The sequence below is a fragment of the Gossypium hirsutum genome, chromosome A12, assembly GCF_007990345.1.
Source record: "Gossypium hirsutum isolate 1008001.06 chromosome A12, Gossypium_hirsutum_v2.1, whole genome shotgun sequence".
In the NCBI taxonomy this organism is placed as follows: domain Eukaryota; kingdom Viridiplantae; phylum Streptophyta; class Magnoliopsida; order Malvales; family Malvaceae; genus Gossypium; species Gossypium hirsutum.
The window spans coordinates 76686606-76709385 of record NC_053435.1 but is presented as its reverse complement, the minus strand read 5'-3'; the positions used below and the strand labels follow the sequence as shown (position 1 = coordinate 76709385).

The window sequence follows — 22780 nt, the reverse complement described above, 5'->3', positions numbered from 1 at the left end:
ATTAAAAGTTAATTTAATTGAGCATTACTATTGGTTCTAATGTTCCTCTCTATGACTACAATAACCGAATATGCTTAGAATTTCTCATACACAAAGCATATGCTATTTCATATTCTAATTACATTTTTTTGCTAATAAAACCCATTTTTCATTTAACTTACCACTCAAAAAAAAAAAAAATGAAGTTTGGGAAGAGATTAAAGCAACAAATTGAGGAAACGTTCCCTACATGGCGAGATCAGTTTTTGTGTTACAAAGAGTTGAAGAAGCTCATTAAATTGATTTCTTCGGCTCCGCCCATGGCGGCAGAGCCGACCAAGTACGGGAAAGCAAAGGCGGAATTCGTGTATATGTTGAACAACGAGATCAACAAGTTTAATGTGTTTTTCATGGAACAAGAAGAGGATTTCATCATCTGCCACAAGGTAAAGCGTCTGTGATTCCGTATCTTGGTTAAATAGTATAAATTGTATTTTGGTCCCTTTTAAAAATGAAGAGTTCAATTTTAATCTTTTTAGTTTTAAAGTTAAGAATTGTTCATTCAATTTAGACCATTTTAGAATGGATTTTTTTTAACGTTGCCTCTTCCTAAATTTTTTTAATTTCATTTTGGCCTCAATACAATTTTTTTTTTTACTTTGCCCCTTATATATATAATATGTATGTACATATATCATTGATGTAATTACAAGGCACGAATTGCGTGTATATTATCAACAAAGTAGATTACTTATGCAAATTGTATTAAATAATTTTAATTGAAAAGCTGTCCTTAACTTATTTTCTAAACATAATTAATTTTGAAATTTCGTATTGAATTATGTATGCATTTTGTGTCAAACTTCCACAATATTGATACTAAATTAAATGACCCAAAATTTAATAATAAGTAGTCAAAAGCTTGAATTTTAAAACGTGCTTTAATAATAAGTTTTTAAAAAAAAAATTATATTTTCATCACTCAACTTAAAAAGTTACAAAATAGTCCCTGAATTATTCGAAAATTTTTATTTAAATCATTGGGCTGTTAAGTATTTTTTAAAAAAACTTTGGCTAGCAAGCTTCAAGTGATGATTTGATGATCGGTACGGTGATGATCGGTACGGTGGATCAGTATCCATCAATGAATAGAAAAATATACCTTAGATCGAAGCCGACCTGACTGAGATTGAAGAAGAAAGTTGTTTGGATTTTGATTTGCAAATTCGTGACATTCAATGTTGTTTCATGAAAAAAATTGAATTGTAGAAGAGAAGGGGCAGGAGAACTTTTGATTGGTGCATATGATACAAACAGAGAAGACCATGTAGTAACGATTTTAACAGCCTAGTGACTTAAATAAAAATTTTTGAATAACTCAGTAATCATTTTATAACTTTTTGAAGTTGAGTGACCAAAATATAAATATACTAAATTTCAAAATGGCACATCAAACACAAGTACTTATGTAGAGAATTTTCTTTTGAATACAAAGTAAGAATATCTATTAATATTTACTACCATTTTAATGCAAAATATGGATTCAGGAACTGCAACAGAGGATTAAGACAGTGATGGATAAATGGAGCTCCAATGGAAGTAGGACTGAGTACACTGATGAAATGGCCGAAATTAGAAATGACATTGTCGATTTTCATGGCGAAATGGTCCTCTTAGAGAATTACAGCAACATCAATTTCACAGGTACTTTTACTTTCAATACTAAAACAATTAGATGTGTCTATTTAGGCATGAAATACAAAACTCAATATGAATTTAAATCTGATTGTAATCCGAAATCAAATGAACTTAAATTCAAATTGATCTAAGCTTAAAAAAGGATGATTTAGAAATGATGCAAAATAACTCAAATAAATAAATTTGGAATGATCAAAATATGAGATGATCATAAAACTTGTTACGACTCAGCCCAAAAAACTCCAAAAAACTCAGTCCTCAAACTTTTGGGTGAATGTAAAGGAGTGGGAAGGCCTTCTACACCCAAAATGAATCTAGCTTTTTCTTTTACCTTCATCATGCTCAAACCTAAAAGACAAAACTATTGGAATTATCCAAATTTCAAATTAACTCAAATTCAAAATGTTTCTCACCCTAAAATGAATTGAATATAAATTTGACTCAAATCGAAATTATTAATATTTTTATAACTAGACTAGTGATCGAATCACTCATACCATTGGTTTTCAGTCTAATCGATTGGTCCAATTTGATTAAATAAATTTTAAAAAAAATTTTAAAAATAAAAAAAATATCGATTCAAATGATTTTTCAGCTCGATTCAATTGGTTCATACTAGTTTGCAAGTTAACTAGTGTAACCTCTTTCTCTGGAACAATGTATTTGCTGGTTCCCAATCCAATCGGTCCGATATCCAATTCAAACCACCTTGGACAGGGGTGAAGGGAGGAGGGAGGCAAGGGCATTGCCTTCCCTAAAATGAGAAATTATTGTTTTAGATCCTCAAAATTTATAAAATCTTAAGTTAATATGATAAAATTATAGCATGTCCCCCAAAATACTAGCATTTCGATTTAATCCTTTTGTAAACCAAAAAATATAATCAATATAAGTGTAAAAATTACATTTTAACTCCTACAAAAACATATACTTTAATCTAGGCATCTCCTAAAAGAAATTCTGACTTCGCTCCTACTTTAGAACTCGAATTGACTCAACCCTAAACCAGTTAAACCAAAGCCCAATTTGCAGGTGTAATCACAATTAATATTTCTTGAATAATTAAGCATTTCCATTTGATTAACAATGGTTGGGAATTTGTAGGGTTGGCAAAGATATTGAAGAAATATGACAAGCGAACAGGTGGGTTATTACGGTTGCCCTTCATCCAAAAAGTGCTGAAGCAACCATTTTTCACGATCGATCTCGTTTCAAAGCTGGTTAAAGAATGCGGAAACATCATTGATGAAGTATTATTCCCCATTGAAGAAGATAAAGAAGAAACAAAGGAACAAAAAGGAGCAATAATGGTAGCAACAGAGCCAGTGAAAGGGATATTTAGAAACACAGTTGTAGCCCTATTAACCGTGGAAGAAATAAGAAGAGTGAGCTCTACTAAAGACCATTTCTCTTTGCCTCCTCTTAACTTGCCCCACAGTCATCTCATTCACTCCTTCCAACTCAACTCACCAATCCCCATTCTTTGAGAAATTATGGATTTTGGGTTTTATTCGTAAATTGGTCCCTATATTATACCCTAAATTTTAGATTAGTCCTCATAGTTTTCTTGTTAGAAAGTGGTCATAAACTATTAATTGCATTTTACCCTCTCTACTAAAAAAATGGACAAGTTAATCCATGTATGTTAGCTCAAAGAGTAAATTGGTCATTTTATTAAAATTTTTATCAATTTCTACTGTTAAAAGTTGGTCCTTGTACATCAGCATAAGGTACACGTGGCACGCCACGTCTCTCTGTTTGGTTATTTTGTCAACTGCGCCAATTTTTAATTATACAAATAGATAAATTTTTTAACAAAAAAATCAATTTGCTCTTTGATCTAATGATAGGGACCAAATTGCACTTTTTTAAATAAAGGGAGCAAATGCAATATGGTCTATATGATATTATTACCCAATTTTGTCTCATTTTATCTAAAAAGTTTATGAAATCTTTTAAGGATGTGACGTGTAATGATTGACTGATATTTTGTTTTAGATAAATTAAGACAAAATTGATAGTTTATAGTCCACTTTTGACAAAAAGAAAAAAACTAATAGAAAATTGAGATATAATTTAAGGGCCAATTTTTAGATAATACATTTTATTTTTTACAAAAGAGATTGTAATATGAAAAAAAAAAGAGTTAAAATTGATTTACATTAGGTTCAAAGATTGATGTTTGTGTTTGTAATTCATTTCGCTTGCCCATTTAATGTTTTGTAATATAATTACTTATACTAAAAGTAAATTAAATTTTAATGTGATATTTTTTTATTATATGTGGCTCTTTTTGATACAATGTTTTACACATAGTCCTCCCTTACCTATAAATAGGAAGATAATGTGCTTTAGTACACTTAAACTCACGCCATTTTGTATTGATAACAATGTCCATACTAATCGAATTAATACTAAATCGTCAATTTTAATGTGATTTCTTTAATGTAATAGAATGCAAAAAAAAAAAGCATAAATATATCGATATGCTTATGATAATTAATCAAGGTTTTCTTCCATCAATTTTCTCTCTTTTAGGGTTAATTGCCATAAACGTCCTCAACTATAGTTCAAATTTTAAATTAGTGTTTAAACTTTAAAACCTTCAAGTTTTCAACTTATTGGTATTATATTGATTAGGTTATTTTAACAGCGTAACTTTAGTTTAAATGTTAAATGATAGTTTAGATATAAAGTAGAGTATATTTAAAATGCACTATTCAAATTTTAAACACTATCTATATATTGCATGAACAATTTAGATTTAACGTATTTAATTTAAATTATTCATGCAATGTGTACCACACGTTTAAATTTTGATTCATATATATTAAAAAAATCTTTTAAATTTAACCTCGTTTTTGTTTCAAGCTAGTGCTTAATTTATTCTACTATTAGTTTTATACATTTAGCTCATGTTTTCGGATTTGATCATTCTTGGTCCTTATACTTTTCAAATTTTAAAATTTTCGTCTTAACTTGAATGACAATCATTAAATTGATTAACTGATTTTTTTTGTGAGTAATAAACTGAATAATAGTAAATATTTAAAATATATTATATTATTTTACACTCACTTCGTGAATGAAAAACTTTATATAAAAATATATTTATTTTATGTAGTGATTTTAATTGTTTTATTTAAAATGTTAAAAATAAAAATACCATTATTGTTATAAAATAAAGAAAGATGGAGAGAATAAAGAATAAAAAAAATATAAAACAACAGAGAATGAAATTTATTGATCAAAAGGAATGATTACAATGCTTCATCAGAGTCTCTATTTAAAGGGATAAGAAGTATAAAAAAAATAGAGATCTAATTCTAATAACTATTAGAATTTAAAGTATATCAAAACTTTATCTTTATCATGATGGACATCCACTTAATAAGATATTCATAACACTCTCCCTTGGATGTCCATTGGTTGCTAATGTGCCTCTTTAAAACCTTATTAGGAAAAACTCTATGGGATAAAAAACCTAATGAAGGAAAAAGAGTACACAATCTTCTATTACAAGCTTCCTCGTTAAAAACCTTTTCCAGGAAAACCCAATGGGACAAAACCTTGATTAAAGGAAAATAGTACAACTTGTTTTTAGACTCCCCCTGAGTGCAACGTTACATTACATCTTTGAGTCGACGCATTCCAATATTGTGTAGTAGTCTTTCAAATGTTGAAGTTGGCAATGTATTAGTAAAAGGATCTGCTAAATTCTCACTAGAATGAATTTGTTGAACATTTATATCACCTATTTTCTCAAGATCATGGGTAAAGAATAATTTTGGTGAAATATGTTTCATTTTGTCACATTTGATATAGCCACCCTTCAATTAAGCTATACATGCTGCATTATCTTCGTATAAGATAGTTGATATCTTTTCCTGTAAAGGCAAACTACATATCTTCTGGATATGTTGGGTTAATAACATTAGCCAAAAACACTCTCGACTTGCCTCATGCATTGCAATTATTTCTGCATGATTTGAAGAAGCAGCAGCTAATGTTTGCTTTGTTGAATGCCATGACATGGCAGTATCCCCACATGTAAATAAATATCCTGTTTGAGATCGACCTTTATGTGGATCTGTAAGTATCCAGCATAAGTATAGCCAATTAATAGGGATTTTGAATCATTTGAATAAAAGAACCCCATATTAATAGTCCCTCTAAGATATCTAAATACATGTTTAATTCCATTCAAATGTCTACGTTTTGGAGAAGAACTGAATCTTGCTAACAATTTTACAGCGAAAGCTATATCAGGTATTGTGTTGTTTGCAAGACATATCAATGCCCCTATGGCACTTAAATATGGTACTTCAGGACCAAGAAACTCTTCACCATCCTTGTAAAGACAAAATTGATCTTTATTCACATTTAACAATCGTCCAATCATCGGAGTACTTAATGGGTGTGCTTTATCCATGTAAAATTTCTTTAATATCTTTTCTGTATAAGCTAATTGATGAACATGAATTTCATCTTTTAAATGCTAGATTTGTAAGCCAAGACAAAACTTTGTTTTTCCAAGATCGTTCATCTCAAATTCTTTCTTTAAACAATTTACTGTATTTTGGAGCTCTTCAGGAGTTCTAATAATATTTAGATCATCAACATAAACAACAATTATCACAAAATTTGATCCCAACCTTTTTATAAAGACACATGGACAAATTGGATCGTTTTTGTAACCTTCTTTTAACAAGTATTCACTAAGACGATTGTACCACATACGTCTATATTGTTTTAATCCATATAAACTTTTCTTTAATCTGATCGAACAATTTTCCTGAGAAACTTTATATCCTTCAGGGATCTTAAATCCTTCAGGGATTTTCATATAAATTTCACTATCAAGTGTGCCATACAAATAGGCTGTAACAACATCCATTAGATGCATGTCAAGTTTTTCACGTACTACCAGACTAATAAGATATCTAAACGTGATTGCATCCACCATAGGAGAATATGTCTCTTCATAATCAATGCGAACCTTTGTGAAAATCCTTGTGCTACAAGCCGTGCTTTATATCTTACGGCTTCATTTTTTTCATTTCATTTTTTCACAAATACCCATTTATATCCTATCGGCTTTACACCTTTAGGTGTTTGGACTATAGGTCCAAAAACCTTATGTTTAGAAAGTGAATTTAATTCTGCTTGAATTGCTTCTTTCCATTTTGGCCAATCTTTTCTATTTTTACATTCATCAATAGATTTAGGCTCAAGATCATCATTTCTTTTTCTACTTCAATAGCAATATTATATGCAAAATTATTGTCAACAACTATATTTTTCCGGTTCCATCTTTTCCCCGAAGTAACATAACTTATTGAGATCTCTATGTTATCATCATTTTCAGGTACTTGAATCCCTTCTGGGGTTTTATGATTATAATTAATTATATTTTTGGCCTCTTCTTGAGAATTTGTCTCCATAATATAATCACCTTGAGTATTTGCTCATTTCTTTTTACGAGGAACTTTACCTTTGGAACTAACCGGTTTTCCATGCTTCAAGCATGGATTACTTTCTTTTGCACTAACAGTTTGCCCTTTTGGAATATCAATTCGTATTGGAGCATTTTCAGCTGGTCTGTAAGATTTTGTAATTCTTTTTAGGTTAGTAAATGAATCTGGCAGTTGATTAGCGATGTTTTGCAAATTTATGATCCTTTGAACTTCTTTTTCACATTGATTTGTACGAGGATCTAATTGAGATAATGATGATCCATTCCATGTAATTTCTTTTATCAGTTGTATTTTCTCTCTCCCTAATGTTGGGAATATTGTTTCATTAAAGTGACAATCAACAAATCATGCAATAAATAAATCTCTAATTAATGGTTCAACATACTTAATTATAGAAGGAGATTCATAACCAACATATATTCCCAACCTCCTCTGAGAACCCATATTTGTTGTTGTGGTGGAGCAATTGGAACATATACTGCACATCCAAAAATTCTAAGATAGGAAAGATTTGGCTCCTAACCAAAGGCCAATTGCAATAGGGAGTATTTATTATAACTTGTTGGCCTGATGCGCATAAGTGCTACTACATTCAAAATAGCATATCCCCAAGCTGTAATAGGGAGTTTTGTTCTCATAAGTAATGGCCTAGCTATTAGTTGGAGGCATTTGATAAACGATTTAGCTAAACTATTTTGTGTGTGAACATGAGCTACAGGATGTTCAACTTTTATCCCAATTGACATGCAATAATCATTGAAAGCTTGAGATGTAAACTCACCAACATTAACAAGACGGATAGTTTTTATTGCATAATCTGGAAATTGTGCTCTTAATCGAATTATTTGCGCAAGTAGTCTTGCAAACGCTAGGTTGCGAGTCGATAATAAACATACATGTGATCATCTACTAGATGCATTTATTAATACGATAAAATATCTAAATGGTCCACATGGTGGATGAATAGGCCCACATATATCACCTTCAATACGTTCTAGAAGCGCAGGAGATTCAATCCCAACTTTAGCTGGTGATGGTCTAATAATCAGGTTACCTTGAGAACAAGCATCACAAGAGAAATCTTTGAACTCAAGAATCTTCTGGTTCTTTAATAGGTGCCCAATTGAATTCTCAATTATTTTTGCGCTTCATAATAGATCCGGGATGGCCTAACCTGTCATGCCAAATAGTAAAAGTATGTGGTTCTACAAACTTCTGGTTTGTAGTAACGTATGCCTCAATTGCACTAATATGTGTATAATATAAACCTGATGAAAAAGCAGGTAGTCTTTCCAAAACACATTTCTTTCCATATTCAACATTTGTAATATATAAATATTCAATATTTTTCTCATTCATAGTCTCAATATGATATCCATTCATATGGATATCTTTAAAACTCAATAAATTTCTTTGAGACTTAGTGGAAATTAAAGTATCATCAATGACAAATTTTGTACCTTTAGGTAATAATAAAATTGCTCTTCCGGAGCCTTCAATAAGTTTCGAACTACTCGAGATTGTATTAATATGAGCATCACTTATTGTTAAATGAGAAAAATATTTTTTCTCTTTGAGTATCGTATGTGTTGTAGCACTATCAGCAAGACATATGTCTCCATTGATTTTGGATCCAACAAATTTTGTTGATCATTCATATTCTTCAAAAAAATAAATAAATATAACATTAGAAACGTTGTAAATATTTATTGAATATGTATAACTTGCAAAATGAATAAATAAACATACTTTTTTTTAATCAAGAAAATGAACATATTTAAAATAAAATAATAACACCAACTTATTCCGTATGCAAGAAAACGAAACATACTTAAAAAAATAAAAAATACTAAAATAACACCAACTCTTCTAATGATTCTCAAAGAAATCTGTCACATCAATGTGAGTGATATCATTAAGCCCATGAATTACACCACCCTCCTTTTTTGTCTCCATTTCGTCATTTTTAGATATAAAATTTGTCTCAATATTATTTTTCTTCCCTTTAATAGATGCTTGATAAAGTTTCACTAAATGTTCAGGTGTACAACAGGTATGTGCCCAATGTCACCTCATACCACATCAGTAACATAAATTCTCAATAACCTTTGAAGGATTATTTTGACCACTTCTTTCTTGTCCTTCATTGCTATTCTTTTTCTGGTGGTTAGAAATACCACTATTATGAACACCATGATAGCGATTACTAGTACGTCCTCGACCACGTCCCCTACTACGTCCACGACCACGACCACGACCACGATCATGACCTTTATATTTTTCATCTCCATATTTACTGTGTACTGCAGCATTCACTTCAAGGAGTGGTGCAATACCAGTGGGATGAATTCCATGATTTTTCATCAACAACTCATTATTTTGTTCAGCCACTAAAAGGCATGAAATCAATTCAGAATATTTTTTAAAACCTTTTTCACGGTATTGCTGTTGCAGGAGCACATTAGTAGCATGAAAGGTTGAAAAGGTTTTCTCTAACAAATCCTTATTAGTTATGTTCTCTCCACATAATTTTAGTTGAGAACTAATTTTGAAAAGTTCTAAATTGCATTCACTTACAGTCTTAAAATCTTGCAGCCGTAAGTGCATCCAATCATAACGAGCTTTAGGGAGGATCACCTTTTTATGATGGTCAAATCTTTCTTTCAAATTTTTCCACAACTCATGAGGGTCTTTCACAGTGAGATATTCCACTTTTAATCCTTCATGTAGATGATGACGAATGAAAATCATTGCTTTTGCCTTGTCTTGATTAGATGCTTCTTTATTTTCTACTATAGTATTCCCTAAACCTTTAGCATCTAGGTGAATTTTAGCATCTAAAACCCATGACAAATAATTTTTGCCTGAAATGTCTAGGGCGGCAAATTAAAGTTTGGCAAGATTTGACATTATAATCACTAACAAAAACACTAAAAGATATTAGTAAAATAATAGTAATCATATTATTTGTCAAATGTAATTATAATGAAGTATTTAAGAAAAAAAAGAAAATAACATAAAATAATTTGCGATATAAAATTTAGGATTACCTTAAGTCGATAGAGAAATTAAATTCAATTCATCCCAAGAACTTTAAGCAAATCACTGCACAAGTTTGAACCCCTCTTTTTTTCGTCAATTTTTTTTTAGGTAGCCAATCAACCAATTTGAATGCTAAGTGAGAAAAATAATGAAAGTAATTCAACGGGGGATTAGGAAAGAATATAAAGCAATTGAGGTATGGGTTTTCAAATAAAAAATAAGAACGAGGTGGGTTTAGAAAAATAAATTGAGAATCGTGTTGATAACGTGTTATAAAATAAAGAAAAATGGAGAGAATAAAGAACAAAGAAAATATGAAAGCAACAGAGAATGAAATTTATTGATCAAAAGGAATGATTACACTGCTTCATCAGAGTCTCTATTTATAGGGATAAGAAGTATAAAAGAAATTGAGATTTAATTCTAATAACTATTAAAATTTAAAGTATATCAAAACTTTATCTTTATCTTGATGGACATCTACTTAATAAGATATTTATAATAGTTATAATAATAATTATTACTTTTGTTTAATACTTGACATAACTCAATTAAATGTTTTATAGTAGTATTGATAGACAATATATTTAAAACGGTTAATATAATTTTTGTTTCATAAACTTGATAAATAAGTTCACTTTGGTACAGATACTCTCTTTTTTTTGTTTATTTTGGCATCTAATTTGGATTTTTTGTAAAAATGCGAAGTATCACTTTAAGATAATGCCACGACATCATTTGAAAATTAAAATATATATGTTTAAGTTTTGGATGATGATGTGGCACAAACTCAAAGTGCTATAATGAAATTTTATGAAACTAAATTGAGAGACCAAAATGGAAAAGCCTACCAAATTCAAGTATCAAAGTGGAAAAAAAATATAGGACAAACTATATCCAAGGTCACTAAACTATTTATAAGTTTACTTTTTGGTCATTTAACTTCAAAAAATTACAAATTATCACTTAACTATTCGAAAGTTTTCCATTAAGTCACTAAACTATTAGAAAGTTTCTATTCAAATTATTGGATTGTTAAGATTTTTTTTTCTTTTTTTCTTTTTAAATTTGGTTGGCTAGTTCCAAGTGACAATTTTGGGTACAATGAATTAATACCCATCAACAAGTAAAAGAACATACCTTAGATCCAAATCTATCTAACGGTCAATGTCAGAGACCGAAGATGAAAACTATTTGGATTTTGGTTTGCATATTTGTGATGTTCAAAGTTGTTTAATGAAAAAAATGCATAATTGCAAAAAAAAATCCCTCAACTTATGGAGGCTTTTAGATATATGCCCCTAACCTTTTTTTCTTTTCTAATTTTGGCCCTCAATGTAACGGATTTTTCAGACATCAACCCAGTTAAAACGGTAACAATCAGTTGACTGTTAGTCAACAGCTAGTAAAAAAAATTGGTCTATGTGGTGTTCTAGTTGACTGATGACGTGGAAAACATTTAAATGATAACGCTAATGTGGAAAAAAAAAGTAAAAAAAAATTAATAAACATAAAACAAAATAAAACCTAAATCCCTCAAATCATCTCAAACCCCTAAATTTAAAAACTTTTTTTCAGAAATTCTAAAATCTCCAACTCGTCAAATTCCCCAAATCATGAAATCTCTAAATCCATAACATCTAAAATCTTCATTGAATCCCCAAAATCTCGAGCAATCTCCTTTTTGAATCATTGATTAAGGGATTTTTCTACATCCTTAATCTTTTAGAACCAAATCTTGAAATCCCTTAGACCCAAATCGTGAAATCCTTAATCTTTTTAGAAATTTTTATTTTTCTTCCTTGTCTGAAATCATGGATTCCCATAGTTCGAATAGTCAATCTAGAGGTTGGGTAACACATGGTTTGAAGAAAAAAATCGTCATATGCAAATATTGTTACTTCATCGAAGAGGCAGTATGTCTACAATAGACTAGCAGTAAAATGTCACTGCAATAAATTAGCTCCAAAAGAGACTTCATGGAGCGATTTAAATCCGGGGAGGACATTTTTATGGTTGTTCAGGTTTTTGAGTAAGTGAAGATTTTTTATTTGAAATTGAGCTTGAGCTCAACTTTGATGATTTCATAAATCTCATAATTTTTTTTTGTTTTCAATTTGGCTGAATTGAGGTTTGTTTGTAGGACGGTGGCTATGATTTCTTCGAGTGGTACGATAGGAAAATGTGTGACCGTGTGACTGAGTTACTGTGTCAATTACGTAACAGTGAACAAAATCTTTTGAAGGATAATTTTGTACTTAGAAAGAATATTTTGGATTTGGTTTCATTTGATGGTAACCACCATGGTGATAGTAGTGCTATTAACATTAAGGTTGAAGGAGGTAGATGATAAACCATAAAAGTAACATATTTTAATCCCATGCTTGGCATGTTTTTGGATGATTTATTATATAATTTAGTGAATTTGATGCTCCTAATCCTTTAATTTTATGTTTCTATACTTAGGAGAGCCTAAGAAAGCAAAAGGAGCAGAAAACGAGCCAAAATTGGACAAAACGAGCTATTTTCAAGAACACAGCCTGGGCATTCCCACACAGGCTGAGCACATGCCCATGTGAGCCACACAGGCTGGCAACAGACCCATGTGCCAGCCTATGTCGATTTCGAACCCTGCTTCCCTAACACGCGAAAAAAGTCAATTTTTAAGGTTTCTAAGCATTCTAAAGTTTATAAATACACACTAGAAGAGGACCTAGGGGAGCACACAGAGAAGAACAAAGAAATTACTCGAAGAAGGCTATCGGAATCAACTCAGAAGCAAGATCTCCTTCAAGATTGAAGATCTGCAGTCAACTTCTCTAGAAGTTTTTGGGTTTATTTATGTTTTGTTGTTTTCCTAATTTTGAGATGTTTTCCTCCCAAAGGATGAACTAAATTCCCTAGATACTTAGGGAAGATGAAACCTATGATGGATCTTGTTATTTAATTTCTGAATTACATGATAAATACTTGATTTCGTGATATCAATTATGTGTACTTATTCTGTGTTTTAATGTTTTCAGGATATTAATTTATGATTGATGTGCTTATTTTAGTGGAGCAAAAGTCTCTGTTTAAGAGTAGATCTGGCATAATTGAGTGAAGTTGCATGCAATCCTAGAAAGAGAATGACATAATCTACTGGATTAGAGTCAAATCTAATAGGGGAATCCATTGATCGAGTTAATATGATAATAGGGGTTTTAATTAGAAAGAGATTTCAATTAATCAATCCAGAGTTGGTTATTTTTACTCTCGAAAGAGATATTAATATAATTTAGGGTTTTTTACGGATCAAGGCAATTGAATAAATCGTTTAATTCAGATTCAGAATAATAAGTGAAGTCTAGGTGGATTTTTTACTGGGTATTGTCTCTCTCATTGGTTCATTCGAATATTTTCTTACTTAATTCTCTATTGCGTCTTAATAATTAGTTTAGATAAATTAAAAACAACCTTTTCAATTTATAGGCTAGATAATAAAAAGATAGTAATTACTAGTACTTTTAGTCCTCGTGGATACAATATTCCTGAATCACCATAACTATACTACTATTTATAGGTGCGCTTGGCTTTGTCGTGATTTTAGTTAGTTTAGTGAATCATCATCAAGTTTTTTACGCCGTTGCCGGGGACTAAGATATTAGGAACACTAGATTTTTATTTTTATTTTTATTTTTATTGCATTTTGTTTTTGTTTTTAGTTTAATTTTGTTTTCTAATTTTTCTTTTGTTTGTTTTTGGCAGGTTCCTTTAGTTTATGACTAGAAGAAACCCGTCAAGACCTCTCGTATTTAACAGTGAGATCGAAAGTACAGCTCGCAAAAACTGTAGAGAAGCGAGGCAGAGTTGACAAAGTACAGTGGAAGAGCAAGAGGAAATCATTAATATTACTGAGGAGATGGCTGAAAATCAGAATAATCAGGTACGTCCTGTGGTCACAACAAATCCTGCTCCTCGTACTATGTACGATTATGCCAAACCCACTCTCACTGGGGCTGAATCAAGTATTGTTAGACCTGCTATTGCTGCAAATAATTTTAAACTGAAACCTAACACTATTCAAATGATTCAACAATTCGTTTAGTTCGATGGTTTGTAAGATGAAGATCCAAATACTCATTTGGCCAACTTTTTGGAATTCTGTGATACTTTTAAGATAAATGGCGTTTCTGACGATGCCATTCGCCTACAGTTGTTTCCCTTCTCATTAAGAAATAAGGCTAAATAGTGGTTGAATCCCTACCACGAGGTTCTATCACTACATGGGATCAAATGACCGAGAAATTACTATTAAAGTACTTTCCACAGGCTAAGATAGCCAAGCTGATGAGTGATATCTCTCCTTCGTGCAAATGGATTTAGAGATTCTATATGGTGCATAAGAGAGGTATAAGGATTTATTGAGAAGATGCCCTCACCATGGGTTACCTTTGTGGCTACAAGTTCAAACTTTCTACAACGGTTTGAACCCCTCAACTAGGCAATTGATCGATGAAGCCACCGATGGGACTCTGAATACCCAGTAAAAAATTTTGAGTATCTACAACCCTAGCACAGAGAACAAACAAGCCAACTATATGGGTAATAATTCTAGACATCGAAATAATCCCTATAGTAACACTTATAATGCATGTTGGAGGAACCATCCCAATTTCTCTTGGGTGGTCAAGGAAATCAGATACCACAACCCTCTCTTGGCTTCCAACAACAACCTTACCTGCAAAAGAAAAAGCCGAACCTTGAGGAGGTTGACGAAATTAATTTTGGTGTCAGAAACCCATTTTCAAAACACCGAAACAGCGCTTAAAAATCAACAAGCTTCTATTCAAGGGCTTGAGAACCAAATAGGTCAACTTGCTAAGATGATTTTAGAAAGACCACAAGGTAGCTTACCTAGCAACACTGAAACTAACCCAAGAGAGCAACTTCATGCAATTACAGTTCGAGATGAAGAAGGGTTAGTTGAACCAGAACTAGAACTAAGGCAAGAAAGTGTAGTAAGTCAAGGTAAGGTTGAAGTGAGCCACAGTGTACAAAAACCTGTAAGTAAGGAGTATAAACCTCGTGTGTCATATCCAAATGCGACAAAGAAAGACCACACAAACGAACAATTTGGTCAATTTATTAAACTTTTGAAAAAGTTGCATATTAACTTATCGTTTATTGAAGCTCTTTCGCAGATGCCCAATTCAGTTAAATTCTTAAAGGAGCTTTTGGAAAACAAGCGGAAGTTAGATGATTCTGTAGAGCTGAATGCAGTTTGCTCAGTTATCTTACAAAATAAACTACCCAATAAGTTAAAAGATCCAGAGAGTTCTACTATTCCTTATTTAATTGGTAGTTTAAATGTTGATAATGCTTTAGCTGAATTAAGGGCGAATATTAATGCCATGCCCTATAAAATGTTTAAGCAACTAGGCTTGGGAAACCCAAACAAAGTAGGGTGAGCATTCAATTGGCAGATAGAACCATTAGGTTTCCTAGGGGTATTGTTGAAGACGTTCTTGTTAAAATTGATAAATTCATATTCTCAATTGATTTTGTTGTTTTAGACATGGATGATGATAGTAATGTACCTTTAATTTTAGGATGAACCTTTTTAGCAACTGTCAGAATGATTATTGATGTTTGTACAAGTGAACTCATACTTCTTGTAAGAGATGATACGATTAAAATCCAAGCTCGTGATTCTGCTAAGATATCTAGTGATCGAGTAGATTATATGAATTTTGTTAATACGAGTAACCTTGTGGCTCAACATTCTTTGCAAAAAACTCCACAAAAAAGTGAGATAAAGCCATGGTCCAGCTTATATGAAAAAAGCAGATCAACTTATGAAGAACGAATGTTGAAAATCGATGAACTAGATGAATGGCGGTCACATGTCAAGGTGAAACTGAAAATACACGATGCAGAATCGAAGCAATGCCATGACGAGCATAAGGATGAAACAAAGCAATTTAAGGTTAGGGACAAGGTATTGATTGATAAAATAGATGCTTGAATCACCACTTAAGAGCTTAAAGCAAACGAAGTGACTCCTTTTATGGTACTCAATGTCTTCCCATACGGTACAGTCGAGAGAACTCATTTTAATTTCAGCACTTTTAAGGTAAATATTACTCGACCTAAACTTTATTTGAATAAAAGAACTGACAGCGAGAAAGAGGAGTTTAGACTCCGCGAACCACCATGACCGTGCAAATACGAGGTAAGTCGAGCTTAGATTTTAAATAAGCGCTTCTCGGAAGGTAACTCGAGCGTTAACATTCCTAATTTACTAATTTTATCTCATGATATTTTTAAAATTAATTAATTTAAAAAAATATTTTTTTTAATAACCCACACGGCCTGGACACACGGGCGTGTCCTAGGCCTTGTGGATCTTTTCACTTAGTTTTAAAATTCGAAGAAAATCGTCAATGAGTTAACGGCCTGGCGAAATAGCTGTGTAACGTACATAGCCTAGACACACGAGTGTGTCCTAGGCCGTGTGAAACCTGGAGCTAAATTTTTCAATTTTAAAACAAGTTAGAGAGTTACACGGGAAACGCACATGGCCGTGTGTGAGACACGGCCAGCAACACGGCTATGTGAAAAGTCTCACGGGCATAGGAGAAGCGAAAGATACTGCACACGGCCTGGAGACACGGGCGTGTTTGAGGCTGTTTGAAGACAGGGCAAGGATTTTTAACGCACACAAGCTAAATAGAGGCCGTACGGGCGTGGGACACGGCCATTTGGCCCAACACGGGCCTCACATGATCATGTCCCTTTTTTAATCCCGAACCCTAATTTTCTTTTTATTTTTACTTTTGTCTTCTTCTAATCCTTCCCTCAGCCGCCGCTCCAACTTCCGGCCATCCCTCCGAACACCACCCTTTTCCAACACTCTTTCCAGTTTTCTCCTCTCCCTTTCCATTCCTTATTCATCGATCTCCTTGCCTAATTCCTCGCTTTCCCCCTCCTTTTTCTCCATCTTTCAATCACCCCCACAAATCGCCCGCAGCAGCCACTATCTTTCTTCCCTGTCGGACTACCCGTCTTTCACCATGCATACAACCTCCCCAAGTTGCAACCTTCCTCAGCCGAACCACGCGCACGACCTCCTTTCTCCCTTTCCCTTCTTTTTCTCCTTGCTCCTCTTTTTCCCTTCTTGCGTGCACAACCCTCCAATCCTACCCAAGCCCCGGCCAGCCACCCTAACGCACTCCCCCATCCCCGCTCCTCCCTTCAACCCCACACGCAAACCACCACTGCCGTCCGTGAACCTCCCCTTATTGACCAAAAACTACCATCGTCGGTTTCCCCTTTTACCCTTATCTTTTATATTATTTATTTTTTTATTTTATTTCTTTATTTCTTTATTATTTATTATTTGCTATTTTATTTTATTTTTATTATTATTTATTCTGTTTTTGTTTATGCTTTCGTGTCAGTGCTTTTGTCATTTTAATATGCTGATAATATTTGGTACAATATTTTAGGTTAGCTATTATTCATATCCCGATTATTTATATTGCTTTAGCAATATTATTTTATTCTACTTGCTATTTTGATTTTTATGCTTTGTCTTTCTCATCAAATTAGTATTATTCATATCGCTGTTTTAATTTATTATTGACATTAGTATTAAGCTCCATATTCAGTTTATTATGTTGAAGCAGCTGTTTTCTGTCTCTATTAGTATTGTCCTAAAATTTAATATATGACTATTTCTTAGTTTAATTGCATGTTTATTTGATGGTGTGCAATTTTTTATAGTGAATTATTTTTTTCATGCACCCTTTGACAAACACTCGTGGCAAAACTAGGGCCGCCGTTCCCGGTTCGAAAAAGCGAAAGACCCAAGGAGCAACCTCCTCCTCGAGTGCTTCTGCCGGGCCCCGCCATCCCTATCTCTAATTTTTGGCGAGCCCTCAGGAGGATTTATATCAGCTCCTTCGAGCACGACCACTCGGTCTAGGCCGCTTTATCGATTGGGTCATGTTGGAGTAGGTCCACCTTGCTGATGACGTGCGAGCCATTATCACCAAAGCTCCGTAGGATAGATTCTTTGCCATTATCAAGTCCGCCTACTTGGAGCTGACATTGGAGTTTTGCTCGACATTTCTGGTACAACAGGTCATGACGGTCCATAAGGAGCCTGGCACCATCAGTTTTCGACTGGATGGTTTGGTGCACCACATGAGCATCCTCGAGTTCAGTGTTGCTTTGAGACTTTACACAAAAGAATTTATGAGCGCCGAGGACTTCCTTCTACTTTATCGGCATATCCATCACTCGTTATCACGTTGTTGGGTAATGAGCCAACTTATCCTATAAAAAGCCTACCTTCATAATTAACCCTTAGTGAACCCCTTTGAGCCTAACAAATCGTTTCTTGATTTACCCATTAATGTTTAATTTAGAATTTTTCCTATTTTATTGACTCCCTTTTTTTTTGAGATTTGATTTGGTTAGTTTCCTAATAATGTTCTTTTGTTCAGTTGGTAAATTATTTCTTATTATCCATTGTTGTAAAAAAAATTTACATTTATATTAATTATTACTAGTTTTATGTTATTTGAGCTTAAATGGTTAATCTCATATTTTGAGAAGAATCTTGCATTATTGTAACAACCATTACCGAAGTCTGAGGCCAGGACTGAGTACGAGGCATTACTAAACTTAAACATATGCATTCCAACATTTACAAATCATAAAAACTTGATCAAACTTAAAACTTTTCAAACCTTTTCTAGTATTCCTTATTATGGGCCTATGAGGCCCAAAAAAAGCTTTAAAGATGATTCGAAACCAAATAGGGTCCTTTATAGAACTTTGGAAAATGACTATTGAAATAGGGGTTTTCACACGGCCTGGCACATGCTCGTTTCCATGGCTCGTGTCTCTCACACGGCCATGACACGCCTGTGTCTCAGCCCGTGTCCAATAACCTTGACATTCTGTTTCTAACGTCAGCAACCATTTTGGGGTACACGGCCAAGCCACACACCCTTGTGCTAGGTCGTGTGGTGAATTTAATTCCACATTTAAGGTGCAGACTTCAAGCGGCCTGGGCATACGCCGTTGCCCAGAGGCCGTGTCCTCCACATGGCTGAGATACACGATCGTGTCTCTACTCGTGTGTTTCCTACCATGCATACTGACTTGAAATTTTCAGGTGTAGAGGACATACGGCTGGACAACACGCCCATGGGGTTGACCGTGTGTCGCACACGACTTAGACACATGCCCGTCTGTCTACCCATGTAAACAAATATAAGGCTATCTACCAAGCCTTTTTGCCACCCTTACTTTCACCAACCTACACAACAACAAATATCTCCAATGCACACGGCAATATAAGACTAAATCAACCGCAACATGACATTCTAACAAACCAAACATCCATTTGATCATCCATATATTTTGTTCATCCATGGAAGCATCACCATTTACAATTATAAATAATGAATATTAGCCATCAACCATGGCTTAAAAAAAGAGAAGGTTTTCATCCCAAGCTAACACAATTGGCTAACTTAACAATATGACACATAACAAAATGACTCAATCTCTATACATGCCATACTCAAGATAATAAAACTAACTATACAAAAAGCTCTGAGTGATAGTATGAGCGATGCCTCCGACGTTCTTTGATCCACGGGCTAATTTGGCTGCACTACAAGAAAATGGAAAGGAAAAGGGTAAGCACAAAGCTTAGTAAGTTGCATGTAAAATATCGAATAACAACCATGTTACCACATGTGATCATACCCTCAATATATCATAACTCGTAGAAAGAGTAAATGTTCATAACACAACTTACTCATGTTCATTCCTCGCTATTCATACGACAAGAATAGAGTTCACATATCATCAGTTCCATATAAGTACCTGTACCACTCACAATATGGTCATAAGTGCTATTATTTTGACATAAACCATAAATTTCCCATTGAACCATTTGGAATACTACAGGATAAACACTAACAGTGTGTTTGGTTGAAGGTAATGGCTAAGCCATTATATGCCTATTACCAGCCTATTCTTCAGGCCCACTTAAACTGGCGTTTGGTTCAATGGAATACCCTATTATGGGTGTATTCTATTTCGGGCTTAAGCAGAGATTTTTGGGGATTTCTATTATGTTCCCTCTTCACCATTTAGCTAATTGTTGCTTGAAGAACCCTATTCTACCCTTACCAAAATTTCATCTCAAAAACATTCTCAATCGGCAGCCATTTCACATACCCTTCGACTCCGGCATTTCTCCCCTTCATCTAAGGTCAGGTAAACATTTTTGCTTCTTCTTCCTTCACATCATCTTCCTTCATCATCTTCCTTCTTCTTCATTCCACCATTCTTGCCTTTTCATTTTTTTTGGTATTAAAAAAATTCTTAAGCTTTTTGTATATAAATTCCTGGTTTTAGGGTAGCATGAATCTGATGTCTATGTTTTCCCTGTTTATCTTTTCTACAGCTTGTTGAAAGAATTTTAGAAATTCCAGCCACATGGCTTAAGGGAGGAGCCACTAGTGAGGTGCTTTTCTGAATTCACTTTGTTTTTTTTCCCGCAATTGTGTTTTTTTCCTTTAAATTTCATTGCTGACTTCGATGGAAGTTGCTGAGTGAATTTCATGCTTTACTTCCTATTGTTGAGTGAAATTCAAAGGTTTAGGGCATTGCCAAGTCTTTTTTGTTGCAGGCTTCCCAGAGCAGGTGCCATTGTTATCCAACCTACCTCTTAATTAATTAATAAAACCAATATTCCAACTTTCAGTTTTATATAAGTATAGGTAGTTTTGGATTGGATTGATAAGCAAAAAACTTGTTGCAGTAACTAATTAAGAAAAAAAAAGAGTTGTAGATGAACAAGGCGGAAGGTGCTGCCACCCTAAGGTAGAAAGTGAAGTAGGCTTAATAATAGTTAGACTCTTAATAATAGTGCTGCCAGCCGTAGCATGCAACCAAAGCTATCTCAATCTTTTGCAAATAATTTGGATGGAGCTTTTGAATTGAGTTTATCCAACTCAGGGTCTGAAACTTGACTTTTCAATGTTCTTACATAGTCAAATCCAAAGGAGTTCCAATTTTTTTTATTATTGCAGATGATTAGTTCTTCTTCTTCTTCTTTTTTTTATTTTTTTCCCTTTCTTTGCCTCACTTTATCTCTTTTTTGATGTCTTCTGTTAGAAACAAAGCTGATGAGTTAGGTATTTTAGTGGGTAGGTTTTGGTTTGACAGTTCATTTTGCAAATGTTGCAATAAGTCCTTTCTTATGTTTCACGAGTTCTTCATCTTTCTTGAAGTACCCATATCCGGATATTATGCTTGATATACTTCCGAACCTTGTACAAGGATATGACTCTTCAAGGACACTTCACATACATGACAAGAAAGAAAAAACTTATAAATCCATGCAGACATATCCAAGACTCACTCTCAAACCAAGTTTGAGTAACATAGGTCCTAGTTTCGTATAAGAGAGAATTGATTAGTTTTCCATGGTGGGTCTAGGATAAGAATTGATTTGGAAAAGATGCAGTGAAAGTTGTTGCATCTTTAGGGAGATATTTCCTCCTTTTTCTTCCTTTTACTTTGAAGAGAGTTCATAGAAATATAGCTTATTTGTGTTTTTGGTTAATTTTATGGAAAAATATGTGGAAATAAAAGAAGTTTAATTTAGTTTAGTTCATTTTATTTATTTATTATATTACTATTATCATTATTATTATTCCATGCTTATCTTTTCAATTCATTCAATAGTTGAGTGTGATTCAACAGATAAGATATTTGTAAATTGTCAGGTATCCGAATTTGATCAAATTACATGATATTACAATGAAAATATTTGAATTTATTAAATATTTGAAATTTTAGTAAATTTTTATAGTTTTTTTGTAATTTTATATTTTTAATATATTTTTGTAATTTTTTTCATTTTTAAAGATTTTTATTAGAATTTAATCTTTATACTTTTATTTTTAAATTTTAATTTATTTGTTAATATTGTTAAATTTTTAAAGGTTTTCTTTTGCAAGTTGTATATATTGATGTTGTCTGTGAACATCACACTAATCTTGGGTTAGTTTTGGTAATATTCTCTCACTTTCTTGACATTTGAGACTGGAAAAATTAGTCTAAGGTTTACTCCTCTGCCTTTTCATTTGATTATTTTATGTTCATGAATGATTTGCACTTGCATTGATACATTTAACTCAGTTAAACTTGAGCATTAGGTTAAGGACCTAATCTTGTATGCGCTCTGAAGTTATTGATTTATCCATTTTTTTTCTTTGCAGGATATTTTAGCAAGTTTATGTTTCTGGGGTCAGAGAATATTCCTTCATAATACACGTGGCTGGTTTTGTGATGTTCCTTTAGAAGCTTTTGCAGATTTTGGCATCCACCTTGAGGAAGGAGAATTCCATCTAATGTGTCAGGTATTTACTTGAGCATATTCTGGCCAGGCTTTACTTGATGGCATGGTTTCTGAATCAAATTGTGTTATTATACCAGAAGAACTCTTTTTTCAAAATTAAGAATAAAAGTGATGCTGCTATAGGTGCTAAAGTAAATTTGGATTTTAA

The 22780-nt window shown here is 33.0% G+C and overlaps 1 protein-coding gene and 1 non-coding gene across 2 annotated transcripts; one reads left to right on the top strand and one right to left on the bottom strand.

Annotated features, from left to right (window-relative positions):
• Nucleotides 1–156: 156 nt before the first annotated feature.
• On the top strand, nucleotides 157–3639 carry LOC107924081 (SPX domain-containing protein 3). The gene is made up of 3 exons (XM_016854362.2): nucleotides 157–425; nucleotides 1527–1683; nucleotides 2782–3639. The coding sequence occupies exons 1-3, from the start codon at nucleotides 180–182 to the stop codon at nucleotides 3162–3164; spliced, it is 786 nt and encodes a 261-aa protein (XP_016709851.1). The 5' UTR covers nucleotides 157–179; the 3' UTR covers nucleotides 3165–3639.
• A 10880-nt stretch (nucleotides 3640–14519) lies between these two features.
• On the bottom strand, nucleotides 14520–14625 carry LOC121212054 (small nucleolar RNA R71). Its single transcript, XR_005907265.1, has one exon. It is a non-coding gene; the product is annotated as a small nucleolar RNA R71 (small nucleolar RNA).
• Between the last annotated feature and the right edge of the window lie 8155 nt (nucleotides 14626–22780).

Bases quoted from the DNA above. Each gene is read 5' to 3' on its own strand.
- LOC107924081 (XM_016854362.2), top strand. From the start codon at position 180: ATGAAGTTTGGGAAGAGATTAAAGCAACAAATTGAGGAAACGTTCCCT. The intron at 426-1,526 runs GTAAAGCGTCTG...ATATGGATTCAG, and splicing joins ATTTCATCATCTGCCACAAG to GAACTGCAACAGAGGATTAA. The intron at 1,684-2,781 runs GTACTTTTACTT...GGGAATTTGTAG, and splicing joins CAGCAACATCAATTTCACAG to GGTTGGCAAAGATATTGAAG.